The sequence below is a fragment of the Brassica napus genome, chromosome A6 (assembly GCF_020379485.1).
Source record: "Brassica napus cultivar Da-Ae chromosome A6, Da-Ae, whole genome shotgun sequence".
In the NCBI taxonomy this organism is placed as follows: Eukaryota; Viridiplantae; Streptophyta; class Magnoliopsida; order Brassicales; family Brassicaceae; genus Brassica; species Brassica napus.
The window spans coordinates 4,742,722-4,760,519 of NC_063439.1; the positions used below are offsets into that span (position 1 = coordinate 4,742,722).

General features: G+C 39.6%; 4 protein-coding genes and 1 pseudogene across 4 annotated transcripts; 1 reads left to right on the top strand and 4 right to left on the bottom strand.

Annotated features, from left to right (window-relative positions):
* The first annotated feature begins 669 nt into the window (after nt 1–669).
* Nucleotides 670–1,972, top strand: LOC106351242 (annotated as a pseudogene).
* Nucleotides 1,973–3,872: 1,900 nt separating this feature from the next.
* On the bottom strand, nt 3,873–6,025 carry LOC106346448 (cytochrome P450 71B7-like). Its single transcript, XM_013785783.3, has 2 exons — nt 4,789–6,025; nt 3,873–4,653 (listed from the first exon to the last, which is right to left on the bottom strand). The coding sequence occupies exons 1-2, from the start codon at nt 5,689–5,691 to the stop codon at nt 4,033–4,035; spliced, it is 1,524 nt and encodes a 507-aa protein (XP_013641237.2). The 5' UTR covers nt 5,692–6,025; the 3' UTR covers nt 3,873–4,032.
* Nucleotides 6,026–6,821: 796 nt separating this feature from the next.
* Nucleotides 6,822–8,920, bottom strand: LOC106346449 (cytochrome P450 71B7). The gene is made up of 2 exons (XM_013785784.3): nt 7,965–8,920; nt 6,822–7,584 (listed from the first exon to the last, which is right to left on the bottom strand). Exons 1-2 carry the CDS (start codon nt 8,859–8,861, stop codon nt 6,973–6,975), a joined length of 1,509 nt encoding a protein of 502 aa, XP_013641238.2. The 5' UTR covers nt 8,862–8,920; the 3' UTR covers nt 6,822–6,972.
* A 5,021-nt stretch (nt 8,921–13,941) lies between these two features.
* On the bottom strand, nt 13,942–16,279 carry LOC106346450 (proteasome subunit beta type-5-B). Its single transcript, XM_013785786.3, has 8 exons — nt 16,185–16,279; nt 15,859–15,987; nt 15,653–15,782; nt 15,284–15,390; nt 14,777–14,911; nt 14,596–14,699; nt 14,404–14,504; nt 13,942–14,302 (listed from the first exon to the last, which is right to left on the bottom strand). The coding sequence occupies exons 2-8, from the start codon at nt 15,976–15,978 to the stop codon at nt 14,175–14,177; spliced, it is 825 nt and encodes a 274-aa protein (XP_013641240.2). The 5' UTR covers nt 15,979–15,987; nt 16,185–16,279; the 3' UTR covers nt 13,942–14,174.
* A 182-nt stretch (nt 16,280–16,461) lies between these two features.
* Nucleotides 16,462–17,635, bottom strand: LOC106351243. The gene has a single exon (XM_013791060.3). It carries the CDS (start codon nt 17,617–17,619, stop codon nt 16,672–16,674), a length of 948 nt encoding a protein of 315 aa, XP_013646514.2. The 5' UTR covers nt 17,620–17,635; the 3' UTR covers nt 16,462–16,671.
* Nucleotides 17,636–17,798: the final 163 nt, after the last annotated feature.

Here is a 17,798-nt window from a genome sequence, read left to right on the forward strand (position 1 = left end):
TTGTTGAGTGTTTGTATTTGGATTGGTATTATATCACTAATTGAGAAATTGGATCTCTTGATGATAACAGGATGATATTAGGAATCAAGTATCAGCGGAAGTAATGAACGAGAGTGAAACGTCTCGCTCTGAAACAGATAGCCCTGGTTGAAAAGGACAGAGAAGTGGAACTTAAACTTGATCTTCAGTCTCAGCGAAAAGTGTAAGCTATTGTTCCTAGCATTTTTTTTTCATTTTAGTTCATATGCTGTGATTGTTTTCTCCTTTTAATGTCTCCAAATTTTGGGAAACATGACTTTTTCTTGTTGCTGGTGTTTTAGTGCTGAAGCCCTTGATACCCATTTGATGAAGTTAAATCGCAAATAGAAAAATGAAAAATTCTGAGCGAGGAAGGTCGGCAGGAGGCCAGGGGGGAAGAGATAATACGCCAAGCAAAAGCTCGTGCAGAGGCTGAAGTATGTAATTGAACATCATGTATTGGTCTTCTAAGTAACGTTGCTGTGATTGTTCTTTTCTTTTCATTTGTTGTGCTTGTTCTTTATTGGATCAACCTAGGTAAATCAACACAAGGTGCAGAACCCCCAGAACGTGCTTTGACATTGGAGAAGCACAGGTTGAAGAAGCTGGAAGAGTTAGAAGCAGCGACCCAGTCTCTAAAATCACGTTCAAATGAGGTATCTCTCCTTTTCTTGTGCTTTTTATCCGTCATATCATACACATTTTCTTTTCTCACAAGTCAAGTCAAGTGATTTTTTCCTTTTACAGCAAAAGCAAATAAGGGCAACAAAGGATAATGTAAGGTATGGTTCATGGTTTCTTCATGACTGTTGTTGTATATATGACTCTTTTCGCGTTTTAATGTAGGAGCCTTGATCTTGTTTTTCTTTTGAAAATGCCAATTTTCAGCACGTGGTACGAAAGATTCAATATAGAGTTGAAGAAGTTTTGTGTAAGCTTTGCCTAGGCGTCTCTTATATAGAGTTTTGTTAATGTTTGTTGATTCTTGAAGCTAGTCTCCACTCAAGACCCTTTTGCAGGCAGCTACGTCATCCTTTATGTCACCTCGCAGGTACAAAATCTGAAAACGTTTTCTTGTTTCTGTAGTTAAAACTCTCTTTGCCGTTACTGAATATCATCTATCATTGATGCACACAGTTTCCACAAGCAATGGATATTGTTCTTTGCTGATTTTTACAAAGCTTGCATTTACACATGTCACAGGTAACTAAATTTCTCTAAAATTACTTTGACCTAATTATTAAGAATTTGTTAATATTTTCTCTGTGATAAATTCAGTCAGGTTGGGACTCAGACGCATATCAACGCCTAGCTTCTACAATGAGACTCTACGGTGCACTTGTCCAGGTTTCTACCTCTTTTTTTTTATTCAACTCTGTCTTGTGAACTACTGTCTCTGTAGTCTGATTCTTAGCAATGTGAGTCTTCTTCTGATGGCAATAACAGACCGATCGATATTCGCGGTGGCAAAGCTCATAACATTCATGGGACTGAAAATGGATGGGCTTGATTTGCCCGGTTCCTTAACAATATCTCAGCCAACAGAGCTACTGCAACAGCCTTAAACGCATTTCTCTAGGTACCAAAAAATAAGTTTAGATTTACAACTACCGGTTCTGAATTGAAAAAATGAGCTTTATATCATAGCTATGGTATATGTTGATATGTGTAGACGGCAGGGTTTGGTCTTCATCAGAGGTACAAATCTCAGTTCTTAAAAGCTGTGAACGTTGTCAGAGAGCATTTCTTGCCAAAGTTGAGGGCGAAAAAGGACGCAGCGAATCTACAGACGATCATAACCGATATAACAGCGTACTTGGATCATGACCAGATGTATCTCAAGGAACCGGTTGGAAGAACTATGGAGACGGATACTTTGTCGTCCAAGATTACTCATGAAGAAGATCAGCACAATCAACATTACCATGGGAACTATTACAGAGGCTATCGTTGATTTGTGTATCATTCGTTAAATAAAACGTATCAATTTTCTTTAGGCTGTTGTAACATATGATCATAATGTTACACCAATATTTGAAAAATCAGTCACAAGAAGCTGAATCAAGGAAACATTATTGTTTAATTACTGAGTATTTTGTTTCAGTTAGAGACCTATGTGAAAAGGTTCTTTGTAAGATTCACCAGGGGTCGTGTCGAAGCATATTCAGACAGTTTCTTGAGTAACAAGTCATTCTCTTCCTCTGATGTAACTGAAAGACGGTCTTCGTGTTAAAGAGTTCGATCAACTGAAGTCACTTTCGAATTCGAATACCAAAGCCGTCGCTTGTTTATTTTATTGTTTGTTTGGAGGGTATGTATTGGTACGGTAACATGCCGGTGGTCTTCAGGACGCCAGCTAACACAGCACGTAGATAAATCAAATAAATGAGATTGAATCAATTTTATATAAATATAGATCCTCGTAATCTATTTTCTATAATACCCGCGTGGACCGACTGTTTATAACTTAGAACTGACGATAAAGCAGTAATAGTATGCTATATAAATAATATGTTGTAAAAGATGTATGCTCTCATTTATATATTTAATAAAGTGATTAGTAGAAATGATTCATATATAAAATTATCATAAAAATTAATATATATAGTATATAATTTATTTTATTTTAAATAATATAGATTTATAATATATAAATATACATTATTCTATGTTTTTGTTATTAAAAATAATGAATCATAAAATTTATATATATTAAATTATATTTTAAATGTGAAATGTTATTTAAAAAATTTCAATATATTTAAATTCTAATTTTATTTTAAAAAAATATATTTAATTTTTAGATATAAACATATATTTTTGATATTATTAAATAAAAAAATTAATTATATATAATTATTTTTAATTTTTATAATTTGTTTATGTAAATGTTATACCAAAAACTTCATTTGAGAACATTAAGCAAAGAGCATTTAGAGAGCACTAACATCTTCTAAATGCTTTTTAAAAATTGTTGATCGGATGATAGAGATCATAATGCTTATGCTAATGCTTTTACGTGTAAGTTTTAGACATTCAGAATGTACATTCTTCTTCTTTTTTTGTCAACTGGAATATTTTATATTCCGTCTTACTTACTTAAAAAAGTAATATTTTCTTCTTCATATTTTACAAGTTAATGACTATTGAATGTTGACATTATCCTTCAATGCATTCATTGTACTTTTTGCATAGTTGGTGGAAGTGGACCTATTGTCTATACTCTTCGTTACACCAGCTAATTAGTTAAACTCGGATTGGTCAGATGGTCAGATCGATCCAGACGGTAATCAAGTAAATGTGATTTGCAGCTTGTGTGAAGACAAAATTCAAATACAACGATTGGCTTGAACTTAAAGGTCAGAACAAAAATCTAAACTCTACCCACCTAATATTCACCTAACTAGCTAGTCTACATTTCAAACTTTGCATCCCTATAAAAAAAGGTTAACCTTATAATCACATACCATGCAACAATCCAATGGAGAAGACTTATTATTCATCAGCACTAAATGGCGATGGAAGGATATAAGCTTCAAAGATTCAACGAACATAAAAGATGAATAATCGAATAGAACACTAGTCCAAACAAACGATCTACCAGCAAGTACCGGTGAAAACAAAGAGCAAAATAGCTACCATGCACATGAGGTACGTAGCTGTTTATTCTGCTAACAACGTAAGGCCTTATAAATATATCCCAAAAGTCCCTTTTTCTATTAGTAATGTTTCCCTATTGACGATAACGTGGGCGGCTGAATTACCGAGTGATAATAACGCGTCTGACGTAGGAGATCGTGTTTTGTTTTGGTTAGGGATGACAAAGTCTGCCTTTATCCTCCTAACTAACACAATTAGTTCAAACTTAATTAATTCATTTCTCATGTTCAGATCATGAAAATCTGATTTGACAACCCAATCTTTCAGATATATGATATAATGTTTAATATAAGAAAAAATATTACAAAATCAAAAATACGAAGCCGAGTACAAATACATGTATCTTATTATGGACTATTTGTTTAAGTTATATAAAAGCGAAACAAGCTCAAGAGTTGACTTCTTACTGATAATGAGCGATCCTGTTTCTTCCAGGTCCATGTCTTTGATAGTCTTCCCTTCAGGCACTGCCCAATCAAAGAAGTAGAGCAAATTTAGCAGTCCCAACTCTACGGTAGCTATTCCCATATTCATCCCGGGACATATTCTCCGACCAGAACCAAACGGCAAAAGCTCAAAGTTCAGTCCCTTGTAATCCACGGAACTGTCGATAAACCTGTCAGGATTGAACTCATCCGGGTTTGACCAAATTTCTGGATCGCGTGCGATCGAGTAAACGTTGATCATCATCTGAGATTTCTTGGGGATGTCGTATCCTTGGATCTTGATATCAGACATGGTCTCTCTCGGGAGCAAGAGTGGAGCTGCTGGATGTAACCTAAACGTCTCTTTGATCACGTGCTTCAAGTAGTGAAGATGGTTTAGGTCATCTGCTGTGAGTCTCTCCTTGTTGTCCCCAAGTGTTGTCCGAATCTCGTGTTGCACTTTCTTCATTATATTAGGGTTTCGGATCAGTTCCGTCATGGCCCATATCATTGTGATGGCGCTTGTGTTTACTCCTGCTAGAAATATGTCCTGATACAGAAAATGCATACACGTAACTAATATTAAATAATGTGGTTTCGGATCCAAACCTACTGGTATTAAAAAGAAAAAAAATCAAGAGCTTAGACTCATATGAGTTCAGATGGTCAGATGGAGAAGACTTACGGAGATGATTCCTTTGAAATGATCTGTGGTGAGCTTGAAAGAATCTCCATCTTGCTCTTGTTTCTTCATCAAACCAACCATCACGTCAACGACATCAGGGTTGTCGGATACTGTTCTTCCAGGCTTAAGATGAGCATCGAGTATGTTCTGGAAGAAAGTGTCTAGCTCCGAGAAAACATTGTTCAGTGTCTTGTTCTGTCCGGACACTCGGTCGAGGATCCAACCCACTCCAGGGAAAAAATCAGAGAATGCAATACCATCAACGAGCAACTCAAACTTGTGAACTAGATCCGCAGCGTTGTCCTCATCCACGAACTCGCATTTGTGGATATCTATCCCAAACGCGAGCCTACAGATAATACTCGCAACGAGCGCGAAAAGGGTCTTCTTCAGATTCACAGGGGAACGTGTCAGAGCCGCTTCGGTTAGTTTCTTGACCAACACGTTATTCTCTTCCTCTCTGATGCAACCGAACGACTGAAACTTTTTCATGTTCAAAAGCTCAACGACCACGAGCTTCCTCAGCGCTTTCCATTCCTCACCGTAAGGAGCGAACCCTATGTCTTTGAAGTTGTAAGAGATCATTCTTGTCGCGACGGTTTCTGGTCGGCTGCAACATTCGAGATCTTGGGTCTTGAGAGCTTCTTCTGCTCCTTCTCTAGATGAGATCACGACCACGGGGACGGATCCGAAACGGAGAAGCATCACTGGTCCGTATGTTTTGGAGAGGTTTGTAAAACACGTGTGAGGCTGTCCTTTGAGGTTGTGCAAGTTTCCGATGATCGGAAGTGTCTTGGGACCAGGTGGAAGTTTCCATTTTGAGGGTTTGTGTTTCTTTGCTATGATGAAGAAGGAAACTACAAAGATAGCTAAAGGAAAGAGGAAGTAGATGAACGTTGACATTGTTTGCTACTCTGTTTCTTCTTACTTCTCTCTTGTGTATTGGATGAAGAACTGAGCTTAGATCAACCGATATATATATAGACAATTATTTGAGAAAACGTGTTATATAGACAATTTTTTTTTTTTAATAATTGTCTATATATATATCGGTTGAATAATCGTTTGATTTGTCTGTATACGTAACTCTTACATTAATCAAGGCTGTTTACGACTCTTACAATGGTCTAGAAAGAAAATGTATTTTTATTTATTTATGGGAGACTTGTAATTAATAAAATAAAAAATAAGTCTATCCTATTTTGTGGTAGATATCGATATTTTTTATAATATCATCTGCTAATCATGATTATCATAAAAATACACAAACTACTAAGATTAAATATTAATCTTTAGTAAAAGTTTATATAAGCTCTGAAAACAAACAATGTCCACACTGGTGGTATGGTGTGGTATGCATGTAATATCTACTAAAAATTAATATGCTTGTAAACGATGGTAGAATTTTTGTTTAAATGATTAATAGAATAATTAGAAATTAGTTGGTATAACTTAGCAGACTAGTCAAATTATTTATGCCAAATAGCTTCCAGAAATTAACAAAAAGCTATATATAGATTAGTGGTTTGAACTAATGTCATTTCATCACCCCCATGTCAAACCTGATAAAATGTACGTCATAAAATTTCTCAAAATTGTATTAGAATAAATTATAATATAAATAACATAGACAGTAACAACAAACAATTAAAAACACTAGAAAAATATTAGAACCGTCAATTTATAATCCACCATTCCAAAATTCAGCCACACGGTTTAGGCAGTCCAAATGGTGACATCTAGCCACGCCATTCAACAAATCCATATACTTCCCAAACTTATGTCATCATTTAGATTTGTATGTGAAAGACTTAGATAGATAATATAAAATTACAAAATCTGTTTTTGCTTTGAAAACTATAATCTCAAGTGATTCTAGTAACCAAGGTAGGTTTGGTCTTACAATAATACACCCACAATGCAATATCAAATACATTATATTATGGACTCAATGCTTCACCAGCTATTCATTTATAAAGAAGTCTAATGTCACCATTTAGATTTGTATGTGAAAGACTTAGATAATAGCAAAATACAAAATCCATTTTTGCTTTGAAAATTATAATCTCAAGTGATTCTAGTAACCAAGGTAATGGTTTGGTCTTAGACTTTTAGAATAATACAACACAAAATGCATACAATATCAAATACATTATCTTATTGACTAAATGTTTCAACAGCATTTCAGTTAGGATGAAGTGGAACAAGCTCAAGGCTGACTTTCTTGCCGATAACAATAGCCCCTGCTTCTTCCAAGTCAATGTCCTTCACCGTCTTACCTTCAGGCAACGCCCAATCAAAGAAGTAGAGCAAGTTTAACAAACCCAATTCCACAGTAGCAACCCCCATTGTCATCCCAGGACAGATTCTCCGACCAGAACCAAACGGCAAAAGCTCAAAGTTCAGTCCCCTGTAATCTACAGACATGTCTAGAAACCTGTCAGGGTTGAACTCATCCGGGTTAGTCCATAGTTTTGGGTCACGTGCGATCGAGTAAACGTTGACCATGATCTGTGTTTTCGCCGGGATGTCATAGCCTTGGATCTTGATGTTAGACAACGTCTCTCTTGGCAGCAAAAGTGGAGCTGCTGGATGTAACCTGAATAACTCCTTCACCATGAGCTTGAAGTAGTGAAGCTTGTTGACATCTTCTTCTGTAACTTTCTCCTTCTTGTCCCCAAGTGTTGTCCGTATCTCCTTTTGCACCTTCTTCATCACTCTAGGGTTCCTGATCAGCTCGGTCATTCCCCATATCAAAGTCATCGCACTTGTGTTCACTCCCGCAAGAAAAATGTCCTGACATAACACAGATAAAACAACTTAACCACTGTATAAATAAAAAAAGACTTAAAAACTTCATAACAGTTAAAACTGCACCGCACCCTAATAAATAGTAACAAATTTTTTTTACATATACATGTTTTTGCTACTATTAGAATCCGATGTTACCATTTAGATAGCATGACTAAACCCGGTCTCTTAACCGAGATTCTTAACTCATGATTTGACATTTTTTTTACACTTTTCGGCTAAGAGACCGTTCTTATATTTCTTACTTAAGAGACGGTTCTTAGTTTTTCTTAGTTAAGAACCGTGTTTTAACCGAAACTAAGAACCCAGTTAAAAGACTGGGTTAATTATGGTCTTAAGTCTACAAATAGAGTTTAGAAGATTACTGAGATGATTCCTTTGAGATGATCCGTTGTGAGTTTGAAAGAGTCTCCATCTCTCTCTTGCTTCTTCATCATATCAATCATCACATCGACTACATCTGGACTGTCAAGCACCGTTCTCCCAGGCCTTAGATGATCATCGAGAATGTTTTGGAAGAAAGCGTCAAGCTCCGAGAAAACACTGTTCAGCTTCTTGTTCTGTCCCGTGATCTTGTCCAAAACCCAACCGGTTCCTCCAGGGAAGAAATCAGAAAACGCAGAGCTCGCAAGAACCATCTCAGACTTTTGAACAAGCTCTGCGATACTATCCTCGTCGATGAACTCACACTTATGAAGATCCTGTCCGAACGCGAGCCTACACACTATACTCGCTACTAATGTGAAAAGCGTCTTCTTAAGATTCACAGGGAAACGTGTCGAAGCACATTCAGAGAGCTTTTTAACCAACAGATCGTTTTCTTCTTCTCTTATATACCTGAACGACTGAATCTTCTTCGTGCTGAAGATCTCCACCACAGAGAGCTTCCGCAGGGCCTTCCATTCTTCACCGTATGGAGCAAAGCCTATGTCTTTGAAGTTGTAAGAGACAGTTCTGCTCGAAACTGTCTCTGGTCGGCTGCAACATTCAAGATCTAGCGTCTTGAGGACTTCCTCGGCTGCTTCTTTTGACGTGATCACCACCATACGCACGAACCCGAACTTGAGAAGCATCACTGGACCGTACGTTTGGGAAAGGTCTCGAAGACAGAGATGAAGCATTCCTTGGAGGTTGTGTAAGTTTCCGATGATGGGAAGCTTCTTTGGTCCTGGAGGAAGGTTCCATCTAGAAGAAGGTTTGAGATTTTTCAAGAAGATGAAGAAAATGGGTAAGAGGAAGATGAAACAGAGGAAAGTTGACATTCTTTTCTCTCTTGTGTAGTTTCCAGTGAGAGGAATATAACTTTACAAATTCGAATTGTATAGACAATCAAGTTAGTGAGTTAATACGAGTGGTTGTGTCGTTTTCTCTGAATCAGACAACAACGTGTTTGCATCGATTGATTCAAAATCGCTTTTATGGGGGTAGTAGTAGTAGTGGATGGCTGGACGCATATAATATATTTGTCTCCAACAATCATCAAATCTTATCAACGATATGGACGTACGATTTGATTTTAATATCATTTCTTTTAATAACTTTTTTTAATCACGAGACATTTAACTATTTACGTTGATTGCTTTAACTGGAAAGAAAACAAGATTACATATCTGCCCCACAAAGGCACTTTAGACTTAGCTAGTGCACAAATCAAATTACACAATCAAAATTTCAGTGGCGTAGAACTTGAACGAGGTTAAGAGCAAGTTCATTATTTGTAAAACGATTAAATAAAGAAACCAAAACTCTTACGTGTTGCAGAGGTTATATGGATTCGTGTAAATCTTGAATATTGTCACCAGAAAATGCAAACCCAATCTTTGATAACAAATGACCCAAGGCTTCATTTTTTTTTGAAACACATTCAAATTAATAACCATCATCAAAGTTAGGTGTTGGCCATTAAAGACTCAACCATAACAAGCCCCTGTTTTGCTAACCCATCAGCAACAGAGTTCTTTTCTCTAGAAATCCAAACAAACTCAATAGCTTCAAAACGAAAAGAGTAGTCTAGGATGTCGGCAACGATGCCGTAGATCTCCAAGGGGACTTCATTCCCATTGAGCGCTTTGATTAGTTGATCAGAGTCAGCTTCGCATCTCATTCTCTTATGACCCAGAATCCAGCTTTCCTTAACTGCTTGTCTCATCGCCATGGCTTCGGCAACTAGCGCTGAGTTCACCGACGAGTCTGATGAAAAACTCGCCACCTCCTCCCCTTCTCTTCTGATTGTCCAGCCGAGTCCAGCCAGTTGTGATGCAGCTCTCCATGCTGCATCGGACCGCATCAGAGAACAGTTCAGCGGGATGGGTGTACAACTTGGAATCTTTTTCTGTGACTTTACTGGATGTTCTTGAGCATTTGTCCATTCCTTTGCCATCCGAATTGCCCTGTTGATTGTCTCTTCTTCAGATATCTGTTTATTATTGAAACAGAGACTGTTTCTAGAGATCCAAATTTGCCACAAGATCCATGGCGCCAGGGGTCCCGTCGCTAAACCCGTCGGAGGAAGACAAGCCTTACTACATAGTCTCGCCCATACCTCCGATAAATCTATAAATCCACTCAAGTCCACTGTTGGTGTCACCGGGATGTGTTCCCAGACCTTTTTTGCAAAAGGGCAGTGGAGGAAAAGATGATTTATAGATTCTGGAGCGTTGCAGTGCTTGCATCGTATATCCACATTAACGTTTCTGATCGCCAGTAGCTCTCCCACTGGTATGGCGTTTTGAAAAACTTTCCACAAGAATAGTTTAACTTTCGGTGAGACATTCAAATTCCAGACACTCTTATACCAGTCCATCTCATGTTGGTCGGCTATGAGGATGTTCTCCTGCCCTCTGATTTTGATTGCCGCCTTATAGCCTGTTTTATTTGTGTATTCTCCCGTCTTAGTACCCAACCAAACTCTCTTGTCAGGAGCTCCCGACAGACTAGGCTTAATGGCAACTATCTTCTCTTTCAGATGTGGGAGCATATTTTGAATCTTGTTGTCATCCCATTCGTTGGAGCCTTGTTGGAAAAGATCAGACACTGTCAAATTCATATCTTCTTCTCGCGCTGGGCCTATTGGTCCTTCTTGTTCTGACAGGCTTAGCCACGGCGAGTACCAGATTTTGATGGAGGTTCCGTTTCCCACCACCCATCCCATATTCGAAGATAGTAAGTCTCTGCCTATCAAAACTCCCTGCCATCCATACGAGGAAGAAGTCTTTTTGGAGCACTCCATGAAGCTTTCTTCCACACAATACTTTCCCATAAGGACACGGGTAAGCAAAATGTCCGGATTATTCATAATCCTCCAGCTTAACTTCCCGAGATAAGCATCATTGAAAGCTTGGAAATCTCTGAATCCCAAGCCTCCTATCTCCTTTGGCTTCGACATTTTCTCCCATGAGGTCCAAGCAATCTTTCGTTTACCCGTGTTGTCTCCCCACCAGAAGCTAGTGACCTCGGATTGAATCCTTTTGCAGAGTGAAACTGGTAGTTTGAAGCAGGTCATAGCGTGAGACGGGATGGGCGAGAGAACGCTTTGCAGCATCGTCATCTTTCCCGCTGATGACAAGAACCTATTTGACCAGCTATTCCGTTTTTGTCGGATTTTATCCACTATGGAAGTGAAGAGATCCCTCTTTCTTCTCCCAAAGTGCTCGGGTAGTCCTAAATATTTTCCGACCCCTCCTTCTTTTTGCATGTTCAGCTCATCCTTTATTCTCTGCCTCAAGTCTGCAGGTGCTCGTCGTGAAAATGTGATAGAGGATTTAGCTGCGTTTATGGACTGTCCTGATGCATTCTCGTACTGAGAGAGAATCTGTTTCAGCGACTTGATACTTTCTTTGTTTGCTCGCAGGAAAAACATGGTGTCGTCTGCGAAGAGTAAATGGTTGACGCGAGGGCATGCTCTAGTCGCCCGAATCCCTTTCAAGGATCCATCTTCGCTAGCTCTGTTACAAAGTCCCGAGAGAACTTCACTACACAAAATGAAAATGTATGGTGAAAGAGGGTCTCCTTGCCGGATGCCTCTACTCGGTGTTACCCTTCCTCTAGGCGAGCCGTTAATGAGGAAGGAGTATGTAACAGTGGATACACACTGTGTTATCCAAGTGATCAACTGCTGATCAAATCCCAGTCGCTGCAGAACCAGTTCAATAAATTCCCATTCCAAGCGGTCGTATGCTTTGCTCATGTCCGTCTTTACCGCCATGGATACTCTCTTTTCCGCTTTGGATGTTTTCAGGAAATGCAAGACTTCATTTGTTATCAACACGTTATCCGCAATCGCTCGTCCCGGCACAAAGGCCGACTGATTTTCAGAGATAAGGGAAGAGAGGATAGGCTGTAGTCTCTTCGAAATCAGCTTCGCAATGATCTTGTAATAAACATTACACAGCGCTATAGGACGGTAGTCAGCTACCTTTTGCGGATTAGGGATTTTTGGGATAAGCCTGATGTTTGTTTCGTTTATTCTTGGAGGTAGCACGCCTGAGTCGAAAAAAGTCTGAACTTCTGCGACTATATCCGGTCCTATCGTGCTCCAGTTTGAGTGGAAAAAGCTAGCGGAGAAACCGTCCGGGCCCAGGGCTTTATCCGCGTGAATTGATAGCACTGCCTCATGTATCTCTAGCGCTGAAGGTCTGGTTGTAATCTTTGCGTTATCTTCATCAGATACCCTCCTTTCTAGCGCTTGGTTAACGATTTGCCTTCTCTCTCCTTCGGTCGAAGTGAAGAGAGAGTTGTAGTACCGAACAATCACTTGGGAGATTTGTTCCTCTTTATAGACCGTCTTCCCTTCCTCATCCTCTAGCACTGAGAAGGAGTTCGCTCTCCTCCGGTTCTTTGATACAGCATGGAAAAATCCAGTATTTCGATCTCCCAATTTTAGCCAAAGCAATCTGCTCCTTTGGCGCCAGTACTCTTCTTCAGATTTGTATGCCGCCATCAGTTCCTCATTGATTTTTTTTATCAAGTCTGCATCGTTAACAGCACCAGACAGAGCTGAGTCCAGCTCTAATCTCTTTGCATCAATGAGCAGGCGGCTGTTTCTATACTGGTTCTTGCTCCAGGCCGCAATCGCAGTTCTAGTCTGAGCTATTTTATCTCTGATCGGGCTGCCTGAAGCTTTGTTCCAAGTTTCCTCTACCAGCTTCTTCACTTCAGGGTTGTCTTTTAGACGTCTATCATATCGGAACATGCCCTTTCTCTTTTTGTAGCTTGTTTCAAAGACAGAGACCAAGGGCCTATGATCTGAACCTTCCATGACAAGGTACTGGCTTCTTGCTGTTGGGAATAGTTCTGCCCATGAGTTGGTTGCAGCTGCTCTGTCTAGGCGACATTTCACCAGATGGTCGCCTCTGATGCCTCGCCAAGAAAGTAAATCACCAGAATGCGGTAGATCATATAGGTCACCCTCGGAATAAAACGATCTAAGATCAATAAAAGAACCTTCTGCACGCTCCGGTCCACCTTCCTTCTCCGCGTTACTGAGAATATCATTAAAATCTCCCGTTATATACCAAGGGGAGTCGCGGGCATTCATGAGAGCTATCATTTAGTTCCAAAATACTTTCCTTTCATTTTTATCTGTATCTCCATACACAAAAGCTGCAAAAAAAGATTTTCCTTCCACCTCAATGTGGGTATCAATGAAGTTTGCATTCGAAGAAAGGATGTGTAGCTTCACTTGAGGTTTCCAAAATATAGCCAGTCCTCCTGAACCATGACCCGTAGGAGGAATGAGGTGATTGTTTTCGTATTCCAGTGATTCAGTCTTGCTGAGTACGAAGTGATCGGGATTTTTTGTTTCCGAAAGGAAGAGAATGTCTGGTGATATGAACCGAATCATATCCTTTAGACGTAGAACTGTCTGGGGATTCCCTAACCCCTGACAGTTCCAGCTTGTTATTTTTAAGGACCGCGATCGGATGGGATCCGAAAATCCATCCTCTTCTTCACTGTGGCGGGGATCATGTTAACGATGGGTTGATTATCCGAGCTTGTAGCAGAGTAAGCATGCTCTCCCCCACGGGAAGTGCCTGTTTTGGACTTCAGCCTTGCAGGTGTGGTCGTCTTAGGTGAAGTCTTCCTGCGCCCAGGGGAATTCTTTTTCTGTGCTACTGTCCTTCTTTTTTGTACTGCTCCATGTTCCTGAAGTATTTTCTCTTGTGCCTTTCTTCCAGGGAGACGTCCTGGTTTCCTCTTCGGTATCGCAGAGGTTTTGTCATATTGTAGTAGTGAACAGAAAATAAATTGGTTTTCAACTCCAACTACTATATCAACAAAAATGTAATTAATGACTCCAGTTTTGTCTTGTTTGGGGAGCTAAGTTAATATATACACTACTTGTTATAAAATTTTAACTACATGCAAAATAATCACAGATTATTTCATACTTTAAAACACAGGGTGAAGAGTTAAAAAAGAGCTGCTTGAACAAAGTTAAGAGAAAATGTATTTGCAGAAAAGGAGTCTCAATCTTATATAGTGAATACCAAAGCTTAAGCTAGAGAAAACTCAGTATCTACTAAAGCAAACACACATAAAAGAGAGGGACTGATTTGGAAGTAAAACGGATCTCCTTACTCAGCGGCTGCTTCCTCCATGACCTGTTCCGCAATGGCTGGTGGCACTGGGTAGTAGTGATAGTGTAGCTCCCCAACATCATCTCCTGACAGTTTCTTCCATCCATTAGGACCCACGTGGTACACTGATTGATCATATGACAAGAGACGAGTATTATTATTATATTTTGAGCCAAAAAATTCAGAGTATCTTGAAAGTTTGGTAAACACATTTGGGACTACTAACCGCTAGCAACTCCACCACTGGCTCCATCACGGAATGTCGCATGGTAGATTGATCTCCTTGCTAACTCGGAAGCTTCTTCAACTGTCATATCGAATTTGTACCTAATCATACAAGCAATATTAGGTTATGGTGTTTTAGCTTTTAGGATTGGAAAAAAAAAGAGATGAACATGTTTTGTGGGCAATGATTTACCCGCTGTCTAGTACACCGTAAGCGTATGGTGAACCAGAACCGACTGAAAACCTGTCTCCCTTGAGCCTTCCTCCTTCGTTGTCGACATAGTATAGTCCAGGACCCTATTTCCACTGAGAAGTTAGAATCTTAATGTGTTCATTTGGGTGAGAGAAAATAATATGAAGTTGGTTTCACTGACAGTTTCGTCCCATCCAGCAATCATCGTGCCGACAGAAAGGCCCATTCCGCGGTATGAATAGAGCATGTTTGCGAGAAGTTTTGAAGCTCCTGAAACGGAGATTCTCCTCTTGTTTGCCAGCTCATGTAGACGGCACTTGGATAGGCACAAAAAAAAAAACTCAAAAGATTAGACATAGTTTCAACAAATGAAAATTTGGTAGAAAATAAACATAGACAACGAAATTAACATGCCACTCAAATAAAAAATATAGCATCCACCAATTCCTGTCCCTCGATTTTAACATTGGTTCATCCATTTAACTTATTTTGTTATTCGGTAACTGAAGTCTACTGCTACATAAATGTTTGGTCTACAGAACATAATAATCAAAGCCTTTGACAACGCAAATGAATCTTACTTTTGAACAACGCAACAGGATTCACGATAGCCACAGATATGAAGCTAAGTCACAGATCTAAGCATCAGTTCAGACAGCAGAAAAAAAGAAAAATCAGAGTTACATACCTTAATTCCAAGATTTCTGTGCCAGAATTGGCAGTCAGCAGCTCCTCCAGCCATTGTACCAAGCATATAAGGATTGATTTCAATAATCTTCTTCACAGATTGTGAGGCTGCATCGAGGAAAAACGATATCAAAACCTCAGCAGACATCACAAAAAATGCTTCCTTTCCTATACTAGTTCATAAATCATTAACCAGCACAAAACTAAAGCAACAGTAAACTAATCTCCATCCTATTTGTTTCTGCCACAGTCTGTCGAAAGGATGCATAGTTTTAAAGGAATTTTCCAGAGAGTTCAAAGCGAAACACCAGCAACTATAAAGCAGATAACGAAAGCTAAAGGTAGTGAACCTCAGAAAGAGAACACATACATATATATCCACCCATGCTAGCACGAGAATCAGCAGCGACCATGACACCTTCTTTGAAGATAAAAGCGAGTGTTGTTGTTCCTTTCGCTGGCTTCACCATCTGCACTGCCTCTTTCTGAAATCCATCAAACTGAAACCCCCAAAACAAACAAATCACCACCCACAATCCAAAGAAAATTTCATCAAAAAAAAAAAAAAAAACTCACATCTGTGGTGCGGGGAAGATCAAAAGAGGGCACAGTAGAGAACCCATCAAGCATATCGTTGCTAGAGCCAAAACCAATCGTAGGCATTGAGGTCTCGAACCCACTTGTATCAAGCTTCATCTTTTAACCCTGCAAAATCATTGAAAAGCACCCAATTGAAGAAAAAATACAAGTACCAATCGAATATCGGAGCTGCCAATTCCAAAGAGCTTTTCTCTCAAAAACTCATTATCAGATCCAGCACGAGATACATTTGTGCTTGTAAAACCCCTAAACCTTCATCGTTATTAACGATACTAGAGCTCGATTAAGGATCGGAGACGTACCTTGCTGTAGAAAAGAGAGAAGAAGGAGCTCTAAAGTGACCAACGAAGACGAGAAATAAGAATAGATCGTTTCTTGAGCTCTGGGCAAACCTCAGGGAAGCATATATGGGCCATACTGGGCCCTTAATTTATGGCCAGTTAAATTAGTTATTGGGCCTATTACTTTTTCTTAATTTATAGTTTAGTTAGTGTGGTTGATTAAAAACAAATAAATTCATGAGTGATTGATTGATTTACTCCAGCTAACCTATCTTATGAAAGTAAATAAAATTATGTAAAAAAAAAAGTAAATACAATTTTGGAACTATTATTCAAAATACAAGATGAAATGCATTTTCACATAGCAATATAATTTATTTTTCTAAATTTAGCAGAAAAAAAAACATGAAAACATACATAACATTACAAAAAAACTATCTATTTGCCTATATAATTATCAAATGCATCAAACAAAAAATATGTAATATACTCCGTCGCTCTTATAACGCTAGCGTCTGGTAATGCATCTTCTTGCTCGTATGTACCCTGAAGGAGGGCTATTCAACGAGATGCTGCAACGGGTGTGCAACCAATAAGAGTATCTCATAAACGACCCGAGGTCCGAGCGCGCGTGAAACGTTCCTCTCAGGTTCAGCAACACAGGACCGTTTCCAAGCTGCAGCTGCAACTCCTGGCTCTGAGTCATTTCAATAGGGACCTGACTGCTCACGAGATGGAAGCTGGTGAACATCGACATTCCCTTTGGGACAATGAAGGGCTCGATGTGTTCCGTCGCTATGAGTGTGTTGTAAAAAAAGAGCTCGAACATGATGTAGCTGAAGTCCACGTTGCTTTTCATGCTCGGGTTTGTGAAGTTTACCACGACGGCGAGGTCTCCGTTTAGGGAATAGCCCATGTCGAGATTCGCGGTGTTTAAGGTTGCTGCTGAGATGTCGAAGTAGGGTGTGTTTGGGCGGTTGCTGAGGTAGACGAGGAGGAGGATGAGACCGGAAAGAATCAGGATGATCAGGAGAATTGCACAGCAGACTGTAGCCGTCAGTTTCATGGGTTCGGTCCTCTTCGAACCTGGTTGATGAGCTGCTGGTCGTGTTTGAGCGGTCCACCATGGAGTTGGTTCAGGTTTATAGCCACCATGGTGTGGAGGTCGTTGTTGATCTTCAGGGCTTAAGAGTAATGGCCTGCCAGAGCGTGGTGGTAGAGGTTCTTCTGGCCTCAGTGGCAAGGGTCTTGAGGAAGGTGGTTCATGGATTGGTTCCGGTGGCTCGGTCTGATGGCGTACTCGAGTCTTTATTTTCGGCCCAATTGGAGGAACTGGGTGAGTCTGCGAGTTCTGGTGGTGGTCTGGGGAGGTCCATGAGCTCGAAGGACCACCGGGATGGTGGTCCTGTGAAAACTGAACGAAATGCGGGTTGGTTTCATAGTGGTGGTGAGACATTGAAGCATCAATAAAAATGAGAAAAGAATTGTGTGATAGCAAGAAAGTAGAAACTTTTGAGTGTTTTTTAATGAGAGAGATGATAGCTTGATGAGAAGTTCAAGTATGATTCTTGTGTTAAAGGAAACTGATACAAGGAAGCAAGTAATCTTCTTACATATTCTTCGTTCTATCTTCTA